Genomic DNA, 13,820 nt, shown 5'->3' with positions numbered 1-13,820 from the left:
GATATAAAGTAATAAACTTTTAATTTAGATGGAAATTTTCAATTATATTTATCTTTGGGAGACCATCAAGCTATTTCTTTATTTTTCAAACCACTTTATTATAATAGTGTATTTTCCAATTATACTAAGTTCATATGAAAAAGTGGTATAATTGACTCATAATTATTTCATGGTACTAAATTTTCGAAAATGATATGATGAAAGTGGTCATTTGTATGCTTTTTGAATTTCGAGAATCTTATTTATGTATATTTTTCTCTAATGGTAAGTAAAAAACAGAGGATACAAGATTATGGTAGGAGAAATAAACCCCGCCTAAGAATAAACATACACTTTTAACTATATATAATGAATTACAAATCTGCAAAAACGTGGAAATTTTTGGAATCAACAGCGATGAGCCTGACAGCTGCAATGGCTGCAGCAACAGACATCAAACTGAAGAAGACAACGTTCAGCCAATGCCATAGCTTTTGCATAGAATTGAGCTTATTGTTCTTAGCCTTATAGTACATGTGATTGGCTAGAATGAATGTGAGAGGGAATGTGCTCACTGCACCAGTGAGGCTCATGAAGTCACCCAGGAACGGCAAGAGCGCTGAGAGAAGCGTGCTTATCGCGATGTACCCGCCTCTCGCCATGATCCTAAACAGCAAGTTCTTTATCGCCAATGGGTTTCCTTTGATCCCAAACTTTGTGTCCATGTACTCATATGTTGGACTCGCAAATATCTACAACAAAGAAGTGAGTAAGAAAAGAACGGACTGGCTCACAAACAGTTTTAGACATTTCTGGTTATTTGAAGAGAAACTTACGTGCAAAGAGATAACGGACTGAAGGATAGCTGATATGTTAGCAAGGGCTTTGACCCAGAGTGGACCATTGACGCTGTTTAGCAGATAGGTTGAGGTTGAGGACCCGTAAGCCCAATATCCGATGAATGTCACCGCGTACATCGGTAAAACACCCGCTGTGAACTGAAAGTATAGGGCCTTCATCATGTTCTTTACAACCGGTTGCCTCACTGTTGCCTATCATTGTGGAACTTATAATGTCAATATATACTTAACAAACAAATTTTGATCAACTTAAACAATACACTAAAGAGATAAGCAACCACAAACATAGAAATGGATTTGAAGCCTAAAACATGAAGCTGAAATCTGGAATAGATCACCTGAATTTCAGGAAGCATCCCGGTGTTGAATGCGAAAACCAGATTAGCTGCTGCTCCTGTGATGGTAAAAATTTTGTTGAATGATGATCCTTGTATCTCGTAATCTCTTGGTGGTGTTTTTACTCCTACAAACATACAAATCAGAGCCAAGTATCAGAAATTTTCAGTAGTTAGGCCCATAAGTAATGTTGAATGGTCATCATTTAAGTTATACCATCTCTAACCGATAGCACGATTGCCACAACAATGTAGATGAGACTGAGGATGGTCGAAACTCCAAGCCAAATCCCAAGAGCTGATAAATGAGGAATCCCAATAGCAAAAATCGCACAAATCAAACCAGCAATGGCTATAAAATGAGGTAGTTTCATGATATGATCATCCCTGAAAAGCACATAAGCAGCCTGCAGAAACACAGAACACACCCCAATATTACTAACTTGGCTCAAGAAATCAAGAACCAAGAGAGAAAAAACGTTTACTATACCTTCAAGGCGGAACCAGCTAGTATGATGAATCCACAATTAATCATGAAAAGATTGACATATTGCAATCCCCATGTAAGATGATAAGCCTTTCTACCTGATAAAAAGAGAGATCATTTCAATGAAAGTAACAGAGAAACAAAAAGCAAACTAAGAGAGCTGGCTTGGTCTTTTTTACCGTAAATAAATCCAGCAAGGTCTCTATAGCGAATGTGTCTTTTGCCACCCAACTCATGAAGCTTGGCAATGAGACTATTTGCATAGAGAGAAATTGCAGTAGCAATAATAAGACCAACTACACCACCAATCCAACCTAAAGGAACCATGATTGTTCCTGAATATCCCAACACATACGCACTGTTTATACCGGTGGTCAAAACGAACGCCACCTGAAACCATGAATCTGCAAATCCCACAAAACATACTATAAGCTTCCCAAAATGTGAGACCTCAGATTATAGAAAGCAGAGTTTGGCAAAGCAACAAAATTTCCCAAATCATATGGTTGTAAAACATTTTGAGAGTGACGGAGGAGAAACCCATCAAGAAACTTGAACTCCATATCGGATTATCACATTACATGATCATCAAAGCCAATGTTCTTACAAAGAAAGCTTATCTATATAGTAGAAAGCAGAGTTTTGGCAAAGCAAAAGCTCCCAATCTTTTGAAAGACAGAAAGAGAGAACCCAAAGAAAATGTGTACTCCATATCAAATTATCTCATCCCAGGATCATTAAAGACAACAATTTAAAGGAAGGGTCATCGTCAAAATCATCAAGGTCAACACATATACGTAGTCAGAGTCATCATCATTAGCAAAGTTATCTCAAAACTACAAGAAGCAGCTAGCTTAATGGGATTCTCTCTTTATATCTTCTTCCTGGTCAATTTTTTTCATTATTTTAATAAACCCAAAAAGTATTAAAGAAATTGAAATTGGGAAAGCTTTAATTAAAAAAAAAAAAATCAAAACTTTTCACACACATCTATGCAGCAAACACATTATCATCGAAACAAAATTGAAAGAAAAAAAAAAACACAACAACAACAACAATTGGGTTCCAGTAATAAAAAATTGGAAAAGAAGAAAACAAACCGCTGCTAATTTGATGAGCAGTGTCAGGGATTTCGAGATCGTCGTCTCCGACAATGGTTTTGCGATTCTTAGCTTCGGTGGCGGTCATGGTTGCTGCTAAGAGACGTTCTCTTCCTTCTTCTTCGTCTCCTTGGTCGACCACATGAAGAATTTTTGAGAAAGCCAGCTTTTATAATTTTTACCAACAAAAACAAAAAAGATTCGCTTCTTTTTTTAGCGAATTTATCTCCTTCACTAATTACCAGAGAAAAACAAAAACAAAAAAACCTTTTGATTGATTAGAAAGGAAAAAAGAAACAAATAAAGGAAGCAAGAATCCAGCTCGATTCGCAACTGATCAGAAAACCAAAAACAACAAATCTAATCAGTCAAAAAAGAAAGGGCAAAGATATTAATTAGAGAAATCGAATCGAAGAAATTAAAAAAGCTGGATCCTTTTATTTATTTATATATATATATATATATATAGTTAGTGCTGCTGATTCTTCTTATTTACTTGAGAGACAGAGTAACAAATTAAGAAGCAAAGATATTGGTGGGTTGGTCTGAGCCGTTGAGGTTTCTTGTCTGAATTTTTGTTGCTTTGCTTTGCTTTGCATGAGAGAGATCCTATAAGAATGCCGATATATTTTTATTTTTTAATTGAAAAAACCCATCTTTCATTCACTAAAAAAATATTAACAATCCATCGATTTTTTAATTAAAAACAATCCATCGTTTTTTATTGAGGTTTTTTATTCTTATTATTTTTATTTTCTGTAAAATATGTGTTTTTTATTATCTTTTGTCAAGTGTCAACTGATTTGTTTTCTTATTTATTGCCAAGTTTTCCTTATTTTATTTTATAAAGCAAATCTAATGGTTTCAGAATTTCAAGAAGATACTTTTCTGATGACGAATAATTTAATCTTAGTAAGCTATATTGATAATATAATATAAGTGAGAAAAATAAATACTTTAGTATTACTAATTATTGATAAGTAAACTGAACTCTTTTATACTTCAAACTTAAAAAGGTATGATTTCATTGAAGAGTTGTGAATTGTGATGTTGTAGTATCTATTTTGAAACATCCGGATGGTTGTAAGTATAACGATCTGATCTCGATCTTACTGTATTGTTTACTATTTTTCAGTTATATTTAGATAAAGTTTTATTTTCTTTTATACATTTGTACTTGGATTTTATGAGTTTTCTTAAATTATTTGTATTATTAGTTTGATTATAGGGAAAAAAACACGTTAAGTATATATACTATCAAAATGTTTAAATGTTGATAGCGATTTGCATGGTTTTATATTTTCAATATTGGTTAGGCTGATATATGCGCTGAAAACTTCTTATATCAATTGTTAAAAAAAAATGAAAGATTATATAATTAAACTAAGACCATGTACATTGGTGTACATAGTAGAAGTCTCACACATAAATTTGTTCCCAAAAATAAATCAAAAAAAAAAATTAAAGGACGTTTGTTAATATAGGATGGTCATGCACCTTCTTTTTTCACTATTCGCGGGTTCTATTGACACGTAGCGGCCCGCAAGTGATTGTTATTTTTTTAATCTAAAATTTTAAAAAAATGTGGGATGAATAACCGCTGCACATGGTCTAACGTCTTATGTTCCATATGTGCTTTTTACTCTCTACCTAGTCAAAAGATAAGTGACTCTCTTCAATATAATTCCTTTCTCACAATACCTAGTAATATTTTTAATCAACAAATATGAAAGTCCTACAACTTTAAAATTGGTTTGTTTATTTTTTTTTTTTTTAATAATCAAAGAGGTTCTGGGTCAAAGCCCATACATCTCCTCAGGCCCGAAACCAAAACATGTTATATGGTTTCGTCTCAAGCGCTACTCGAACCGGCGACTTCTAAGTTTCTGCCAGAGATCTTTACTAATTGAGGTATTAGCACTTGGTAAATTGGTTTGTGTATAGTATAAGAAAAAAATGCAATTGGGTTTTTAATTTTTATCAACTTTCATAGATATAAAAAATAATAATTTACATAGTTATATCCTGGAGAGCAAGTTGATTCGGGGCCATGCAGGTTTCAATCTATTGGCTGAGGTTAATGGCAGAGAGGGCACAACTTCCTACAAATCTTAAAAACCATCTTTGGAAGCAAGTACTTACCAACGACTTCGCCATCTCAGATTGTCTTGCATTCCTCAACTCCAACTGTACAAATTAATTTCAACCGACTCCGTAACTAGTTGTTGAAAATGCTTTTTTCTTAAGGATATGGATTCGTTACTGTTGTTAGATGTCTTTACCGTTTATGGCTGCAAATTTACTTGAGTACCACACAGAGCCGTCGCTACGTTTTTGAAGGCCACAAACAAAAGAAAAAAAAAACTAAAACTGATCAACGTGGAGTTTCGAACCCAGATGGCTAGAGCATCACTAACATCACCTTAACCATTAGACCACAAGAACAATTTTGGAAAATAGGGCCGAAAGTTTTATATAATAGCAAGGGCCGAAGCATTGGCCTTTGGACCGGCGCTGGTACCACAACGAGTCGATTCCACTATACAAAGCAAATTTTACAATATACTAGTAATCCGACTCTGTACATGGCAAATAATGAAACAAGGGAGATCATTCAAGTAATCAATAAATATTAGTGACTTGGCGTACTAAAATCATATGCCACTCGTTAGTGACCATGACACAAAAGAAAACTGTTTTTTTTTTTGTTTCTGCGAATAAAACAATTTGATTAGCAATAAGAGAGAATTATTTGGATGGTGGATATTAAAAACCTTTTCTTAGTGAAGTTTCCTTTTCTATAACAGGAGTTTTTGTTCCTTGTGGGGTTTTGGCCTTTTGGGTAAATAGTTTTTTTTTTTGGTCTCCATAATTATTTTTCTTTTTTCGGCATATTTTTTTTTTTTTTGAAAGAAAAACATAGTATAATATATTCTTTTCTTTTCTTTTTTTTGTCATCAAGTATAATATATTCATGACAATTTTATATCGTGATGTACAAAGGAAATCAGTTTTTTTTTTTCCAGGGCTATAACCTTATGTAAAACACTGGTGCAGTTGGGTTAGTAGGTTACAAGTAAATTGAAGTTAACATGCATAAATCAAACGTTCATCTACAGGATATGTATGAATGTTATATGATAGAATAAAAATTAGGAATAAGTATATCTCGTTTCTATACTAGATGCTTAATGGTGGACCATATAAAGGAGTCTTAGTGTTGTGGACGCTATTAATTTCAAAGTCATTTCATAACAAAAGTGTAGATTATTTTGATTCCTGTTAGCAAACTTTGAATTACTCTTTCTAACACTGAAAGAGAAAAGAGAAAACATCTTTTAGACCATCTTTATTTTGGTAGGAATATAAATTTGGTAACAAAATTGACTAACATAAGGTTTCAAGAGCAGGACTGTTCATGAGTACAATAATTATTGATGTATAAGATACGAAGATGCCAATCTTCATCATTTCGCTGTAATTAAAAATTTGCATAAAGAGAATAATTAAGGTTTTGATTATTCAAGATGTGTATGAGCTGACTATATGATTGTGAATGGTAATTGATCCTTTTGGGATGCCCAAAATATAGAGGTTCGAAAATTTTGGGCGGTGCAAGTCAGTTTTTAAACCAAAAGGGTTTAGGCCTCAGAATTGTTTGTACCATGGTAATGTATGCGTGCTCAGTTTATAGTTATATCATGGTATAATTATGGAGATAGCTTTGACACAATGTCCTCTACGACGGTTCCGTCTGGCTCTTGTCAGGCACCAACCCATGTTCTGCAGACGGGAGCAGCAGAAGAACCAGGTGCTATATACAGGCATAGAGTGACACGTGTGTAAGGCCTAATCACTACTGGGCCTTTAAAGCTTAGCCCATGAAGACTGCAATATACAATTCATAATGGATCTAATAAGATAGGAGATTTTGAATCCAGCCAACAGCACAACAGTTTGGACTGACAAAATCATAGGCTCTCTGAAAACGGAGTGAGTTCTTTTGCATGGACCGGTAGAAAAACTCACCATGAGAAATCTTAAACCGAGGTGTTAATTTATGAATGTGTAAAATCACCATAAGAAAACTTTGGCTCACAGTTTCACCACAGGAAAATTTCTTAACTCTTCTTTATAATAAAAGTAAAATTTTGTTGTATGTACTAAATGTATCTTGGAACAAATAACCGTAAAAAAAAAAAAATAAGGGCAAACGTAAATAGCAAAATGTGTAGGGGTAGAAGGAGACAATGGAATTTCAAATGTCGCATATATGAACAAAATACATATATAGCATATCGTCCTCTTCTTCCATATCTTTCGGTCCACCAAAATCTTTGGCACCTTAACAACATCAAATTCTATGCCATAATTGTGTTCCTTCTCTCTACAACTCAAATGCTAGTTTCAATTTGTTTTGTTTATGTAGTTTATACAAACTGATTAGCTTTTTTTATTCCATTATGGGGGAGAAAATTGATTGTACGAATGAAAAGTAAAGATATGCATTTGGTATAATATGATATATATATCAATATATGTGTATCCATACGATGTGCATTAATATTAATTAGTCAACCATACCATGGAACTAATGATATTGTCCTCAAATGAATTCGCGAGCTGCTATTTTCAAATAGTTCGCAGTCTTACTTTGGAGTTTTTAGATTATTCTATTCCCAAAAAATTTGACTTTTTAATATTAATTTGTAAACTAAAATTATTAGGCGCTAGATTAGAGCCAGTAAAATAATTAAACAAACTGAGTACCTGATTAGGGTAAGATGTCAAATTGTTCTTATATCAGATTTGAATCTAACAACACAATAATACTAATACGGACATTATATTTAACCAATAAGTCCTTTTCTTTAGTCAAAGTTCTTTCTGGTGAGTCATTTTACGAGATCCAACGACTCTGGGATTTTAAACCAAGAAGTAGAGTAAGCATAAGTAACAAAGTAGAGTCTCGAATGAATGTAAAATTTATAAATATAACAATCTATTAGAAGAAAGAAAGTTTCGGAAATGGCCATATATATATATATGGAGGTATTTTCAGGGAAATTTTAACCAACGATAAATAATGTATAATGACGTACTTCATAGAATCATTAATTATATAAAGACATATCTTTCATAGTATATAGATTCGATCCAAAAATGCAATTAAGAAGAAGAAAAAACTCAGGTAGATGAGTTATTTTCTTTCTTTTCTTGGTTTTGCATGCTAATTAGGTCAAAACTATTTGAAACTTAACCGTAAGAAAGAGAGAGTTCGTATACCTGTATTAATGTTGGCTTGAGATGAAAGCTTGGGGAGTCTTTAAGCTAGAAAGGTCTCCGATGAATCATGAGGACGGTTGATTTATAAAACAGCCTGACCGAAAGAGGAATGAAGCTACCCAAGGATGAATCCAAAGAGATGGCATGATCCAAAACCAAGCAATTTTTTTTGTGATTTGTTTGCTAATTATTAAGAAAACAAATGAGTGGAGAATCCACCTCTTAGTTTAGGATCAATGCGATCCCTTTGGATCCTTCCTCTAGTTGCTATGAATGATTCGTTCTCTTTCTCTCTCTCCCTCTCTCCCTCTCTCTAAAAGCTGAGAGCAATGTGGTTTTTGTCAATGGACCAGGTTCCTCTTGGTTTTAAATACAATAATCATTTAAGCTATCTTTAATTTAGTTTTCTCATTCTGATCCTCCAACTTTATTTATTTATATTACTGTCCCACTTTTGGATTTCCATTTTTATATTGACTTGAGAAGTAAATTAACCACTAAAGCAGACGTTTACGTTTCTACTTTCTACTGAATATACAAAATACTTTTATTGGTTCTAAATATGGATATGGTTTAGGTGATTTATTCGTTGTTATAATTTACTCTATTTTGTTACGAGGATTGAGCACGTACGTAATAATAGCATATGGCCATATGCTGTAAATTTATATGGTGTTTTTTGCTATTGACCACAAAGTTGTAGACTTGTAGATGTGTTCTTTTTAATACATGGACTGATCTTAATCTTTGTGCTCTTAAGTTCATTGTTCATATGATGGGTAATGCGAGCCAAAATGACTAAATGTTTTCATTATTTTGTTGTTATAAAGCAATAGGTTTACTTGAGAATTTAACTGCCCAAACAAAACACACTATATATACATAATATATATCCCATAGCAAATATATATATTCCCCACAAGTTGGGTGACACTATCAATTATATATTTTTGGCTTTATCAAATTTGTTGGCTTATTTTAATATTACAAAAGAAGTGTGGTCCATCAATGTTCCCCTTCTCTTTTGGCATCAAACCCTTCACGTACGTATAGTGGTGAAAGCCACATTGATTCACAAAAAACGTCAAATGATAAACTTGTTTTCTGTGTAAATTATTTTCTGTATCGCGTTATAATACTCTTGCAACCGTATGACCATATATATCAGGGGATCAAGGATATGGTCATATCATATGATTGACCTGTAAGTGATTTAAATGGATCCAATGCATCTCTATATGTATGTATATAGTATCAGCATATAAGCTATAGACATCGTTTACACACACATATATATATACACACACATATAGGGAGTTGTTCTAATACGATCAAACTTGCATTGTACATATGTCAATAATGAACTGGCTTATAGGCACATGATTGTCATTTTCTCCCTTTACATTTTATCACATGCAAAACAATGTTAGATATAATCTTCGCTTTCTTGAACAACTTTGAAAATCAGTAACTGAAAAGTCAATATGCATTATCTCTAATATGAATTCGTAACAGGGAGGATAATTATGAATTTTGTAAAATCAAATTATCCACATCGATGTCCTTTTCAGTATAGATTTCAAAATTAAGAATGCTCAGTGAAGGAAATAGTAGGATAAGGTGATATATACTATAATTAATACTAATACACATATATGCCACTTATTAATATTTGCATATATATATATATATATCGTTGGTTTTTGCGTTTATGTATATGCGCGTGTGGGGAAAAGTGGAGGACTACAATGACTTAGTCATAATGGAATCGACGAATATGACTATATATATGGCAGATTATGTCTTCAGCTCCACGATTAAAATAAATTCTTCTAATTCAAAGACTTGGTAAAGGTTTTAGTCACCTTCAGAAGTGCTCGTTCGTGTATAATGTGTGCGTTCTCACTCACTCGAATATGTGTTTAGTAGAGGAATAGGTGCTTGTGGACGCAGACATGCATTTTACATGCAAATGGTAGGGTAAAATGAGCATGCATGTCTGGTCTGTCGATAATACACAAATCAAAGTGAAATAGATATTGATTAGAATCTTAAACAGGAGGGAGTCATATGGAAATAAGTACTGAGTATAGAGAACATATATATGAAACTGTCGGCTCTTCGTAGGACAACAACTCGAGTCTCACAGTAGTGTTCTTGTCGCTCACTACCTCTCTTTACTTCTCTAGAAGGGTAACATCATTATATATGCGACATCATATCTATATATTCAGTACAATTTACCATATATATAGATATATGTGTGTTAGCTGGTTAGTGAAGATGGTCGTTTAACCCGGTGTCGGTAACAGTACTAGTCGATTTTGGACAGCTCTTGGACAGTACGTAGCTATTGACAGCAGTAATTTATGTGTTTTGATCACTGGTCCAGTGAGACTACGAAGTTGTAAACCTCTGATTTGATATATAATAGTATACATATGTGAGAAATTATATCATACTTTTTTGCCAACCATATGATTGCATTTGAATCTTGATCGTCTAGCTATATAGGACATGTCTTTAACTATCCCTCCAAAACTATTAGGCCCACTCTCTTCCTATGATCAGTTTTCTCTTCCAAAATGTTTGAAAAAGCTGTCAAGTGAATATTTAGAAATTACCACTGAGTTTTATATCGTACATTATTTTCTTCTCTCATATAGTAAAAAAATTTAAGTAAAGATATGCTTAACAAATAAATAGTTTCACTTTAGTTCATGCATTGTATTAAGTAGACCTAGAACTAGCAAACAGATCAAAGAAGCAACAAAAAAAAAACGAATGGTTTGACAAAAAGAGGACTAAATAAACCAAACATTATGATGAACAGTTTCTAAAAAATGATGTAAAACCATATTGGAAAACTTGATACGTACACGATTAGAATTCATCTTCGATCACGGTCCAACCTTGAAGTTATGGTTTGGTTTATGACCTAGTCTTATCCGAACGAGTTTGTTGACATATTTCATCCGCCATTGACAAGTTGTTTACAACGTACTATATATGTGTTATGCATGATAACTAGATTTTGACAACTTAACAACTATAAATCTTGGTAGACCTGAATCATTTTTTCCGGATGGTGCAGAATGGCGCAAGAACAGTGTGAATGTACAAGAGCTATTCACATATTTTTAACCCAACAAAGTTAAACTTGTCAAAAGAAATTAGTCGTCCAGTCTCCTGTTAATAACGTTGATTTCATTAATGGGTAAAAATGTTGTTAAACTCAAACTTGCTCCAAATGACTTATCACGGAATAATAATTTTAACCCACACTTACTAACATCATGATTAAAGAATTGAGATTATGGTTTGCTTGGCCTGGCCTGCCATTTTCTAAGTTCTAACTAAAGCTTAATTTTATGTATTTATTGAAATTAATTGCAATATCTAAAACCATTAAATAAATAATTCCGCCAAACTTCATTAATATTCAAAATTTAATAATTTGGAAGATGAAAAGGTCAACTCTGAGTCATACGGAACGGTTTGTGGATTATATAAGTTACAAAAGGTGAGTAAGCGAAAGGGTAATATAGTAATTAGAAACACCGAAACAGTCCCCCACTCAACTTTGCAGTTAGCCTCGGCAGGTACAGAAACCTTTAGAGAGGACCCGGTTGGTTACATTCTTTTCTTTTTTTTTTTGAATTTCAAATTTTTTGTTTTTTTTTTTATTAATCCTCAAAGACGAAAAATTAGTTTTGGCTTCCGATGAACGCAGCAATCTCTCATCCGCCGGAGCTAATGCCGTCGCTGAATCTTTCTACGGGTTGTGATGGCTCGGAAGATGCGATTAACGCTGCAGTTGAGGAAGAGCTCGCCGAGTTAGCGAAAGGCGACTCGAGCAGCGGCGGCGGAAGGAGTAAAGTGAAAGGACCTTGGTCTCCGGAGCAAGATGCGGCTCTTACCAGGCTTGTTACCAAGTGTGGTCCGAGAAACTGGACTCTGATCTCCCGTGGGATCCCTGGTCGCTCTGGGAAATCGTGCCGGTTGCGTTGGTGTAACCAGCTCGATCCTTGTCTCAAAAAGAAACCTTTCTCTGGTAACTCCTTCTCTCCATCTTCTTTGTCATGATGATTCTCCTTGTTTCCAGATTCCGGATTTTGTGTTTTTTTTTTTCTGAATTTTGTGATAACTGACTAGATTTTGTGGATTTGGTTCATATGAATTTAGAGTAAAGTGATTATATTATGACTTGAAATTAGGATTTTGCTTTATTGAAGGAGATTGTATGTTCTCATTTGTACATTGGTCTCTTAGCTGTTGATGTTCTGGATATGAACTTTTTTTTAGCAGATTCAGAATCTTTTGGAGATTGAGATGGTTTTATAATAGGCTTTAGCATTCTCTAGAGATGTGCTTTTTTTGATGATAACTCTCTTAATTATGTGTTTCGTCACATATTGTTTAATGTTGTGTTATGAAATTGATTTTGAATGCAGATGAAGAGGATCATATGATAATGTCTGCACACGCTGTTCATGGGAACAAATGGGCTGTGATTGCTAAACTCTTACCTGGGAGAACAGATAATGCCATTAAGAATCACTGGAACTCAAGTCTTAGACGTAAACCAGCAGATGTATGGAAGGATCATCAAGGGATACCTAGTACAGAAATATATCAAGTGCATCCATCAAAGGTCAGGAAGATATCAAATGAAACATCCCCCAGAGAACATTTACCTCGAGAAGAAGTCAATTCGTTTATGGCTCCCGTAGTAAATGATGATCAAATGGCTAATGAACCAAACGAGCCTCTTCTGGAACAGAAGAGTAAACCTGATGTTTATCGCCCAGTGGCTCGAATGGGTGCTTTCAGTGTTTGCAAACAAGGATACATGAACCACCATATGGCTCCATGTGAGGGACCTTTGGTTCACGCATCAAGGCCCGGCTCATTGGCTGGTAAATTTCTCCAGTCTCTTTGTTATGAACCTATCGTCCCTTCAAAATGCGGCCGCGGCTGCTGCAACCATTCAGACAACAAAACACTGTGCAACTCGGTGCTGGGACCAGAGTTTGTGGATTATGAGGAACATTCTTCTGCAGAGTTAGACCAAGAATTGATCTCTATATCAACGGACCTGAACAATATTGCTTGGATTAGGACTGGGAGTGACAACAAGTATTTTAAGGAAGCTGAACAGAGTTTGAAGGCTGATGATCAGTACCATCATCGTGAATATGCTCACCCGAAATTTACTGGAATGGTAAACAATAGTGTATCAAGTCAGATGCTGAGACAAGATTTAAGGGCTTTGAACTAATTTTAGTGACATAACATTCATTCAATATCTCTTTGTTAATTCTGTTTTTACCAGATCGTAGAAAATTTAAACTTTACCATTACTAAGCTGGCATTTCCTGGGGAAATTCTTGAAAGCAAAGCATAAAAAAACAACGCATTTTACTTTGTGTTTGTTACAGTTATGTTGATGATAGAGTGGATATTTCTCTGTTTTTTAACATTTTGACTCAAAAGTTCCTGCAATTGGCCAACTTCTTAGGAAAGAAGTGTATGTGATCACTCATTTTGACTTGGTGAGATATTCAGATTTCAGAAGTTCAGAAGTCAGAACTATTAAAAGTTTTTTCAAACGACTCGAACTCATTTTGTCAAATGTATGTTGGCTGTGTTGTGAAGGCTTTCTAAAACTCAATAGATATATATTGGGCCGGCAATTAAACTATGTTTGGCCGGGTATGAGAAGGAAACTGTTACGTAGATGAGATGGAAGATGTTGAGTCGAGGCACATGG

At 34.2% G+C, this 13,820-nt stretch overlaps 2 protein-coding genes and 1 long non-coding RNA gene across 4 annotated transcripts; 2 read left to right on the top strand and 1 right to left on the bottom strand.

Moving 5' to 3' along the window:
- Nucleotides 1–227: 227 nt before the first annotated feature.
- On the bottom strand, nucleotides 228–3,487 carry LOC17890208 (proline transporter 1). The gene is made up of 7 exons (XM_006295536.2): nucleotides 2,762–3,487; nucleotides 1,841–2,065; nucleotides 1,665–1,759; nucleotides 1,392–1,581; nucleotides 1,178–1,302; nucleotides 816–1,031; nucleotides 228–731 (listed from the first exon to the last, which is right to left on the bottom strand). Exons 1-7 carry the CDS (start codon nucleotides 2,847–2,849, stop codon nucleotides 354–356), a joined length of 1,317 nt encoding a protein of 438 aa, XP_006295598.1. The 5' UTR covers nucleotides 2,850–3,487; the 3' UTR covers nucleotides 228–353.
- Nucleotides 3,488–3,549: 62 nt separating this feature from the next.
- Nucleotides 3,550–5,040, top strand: LOC111831157. Of its 2 annotated transcripts, none has more exons than XR_002834376.1 (2): nucleotides 3,550–4,672; nucleotides 4,818–5,040. It is a non-coding gene; the product is annotated as an uncharacterized LOC111831157 (long non-coding RNA). The 2 variants fall into 2 exon arrangements; XR_002834377.1 differs by having other exon boundaries at nucleotides 3,550–4,685.
- Nucleotides 5,041–11,677: 6,637 nt separating this feature from the next.
- LOC17889485 (transcription factor MYB25) lies at nucleotides 11,678–13,410 on the top strand. The gene is made up of 2 exons (XM_006294335.2): nucleotides 11,678–12,101; nucleotides 12,502–13,410. Exons 1-2 carry the CDS (start codon nucleotides 11,771–11,773, stop codon nucleotides 13,326–13,328), a joined length of 1,158 nt encoding a protein of 385 aa, XP_006294397.1. The 5' UTR covers nucleotides 11,678–11,770; the 3' UTR covers nucleotides 13,329–13,410.
- The last annotated feature ends 410 nt before the right edge of the window (nucleotides 13,411–13,820 follow it).

This window comes from Capsella rubella, unplaced genomic scaffold, assembly GCF_000375325.1.
Source record: "Capsella rubella cultivar Monte Gargano unplaced genomic scaffold, Caprub1_0 scaffold_4, whole genome shotgun sequence".
Classification (NCBI taxonomy): Eukaryota; Viridiplantae; Streptophyta; class Magnoliopsida; order Brassicales; family Brassicaceae; genus Capsella; species Capsella rubella.
Note: the sequence above shows the minus strand (reverse complement) of the source record. Positions and strands in the feature narration are given on the sequence as shown.

Bases quoted from the DNA above. Each gene is read 5' to 3' on its own strand.
- LOC17889485 (XM_006294335.2), top strand. From the start codon at position 11,771: ATGAACGCAGCAATCTCTCATCCGCCGGAGCTAATGCCGTCGCTGAAT. The intron at 12,102-12,501 runs GTAACTCCTTCT...TTTTGAATGCAG, and splicing joins CAAAAAGAAACCTTTCTCTG to ATGAAGAGGATCATATGATA.
- LOC17890208 (XM_006295536.2), bottom strand. From the start codon at position 2,849: ATGACCGCCACCGAAGCTAAGAATCGCAAAACCATTGTCGGAGACGAC. The intron at 1,582-1,664 runs GTATAGTAAACG...GTGTTTCTGCAG, and splicing joins TAGCTGGTTCCGCCTTGAAG to GCTGCTTATGTGCTTTTCAG. The intron at 732-815 runs GTAAGTTTCTCT...TCTTTGTTGTAG, and splicing joins AGTCCGTTATCTCTTTGCAC to ATATTTGCGAGTCCAACATA.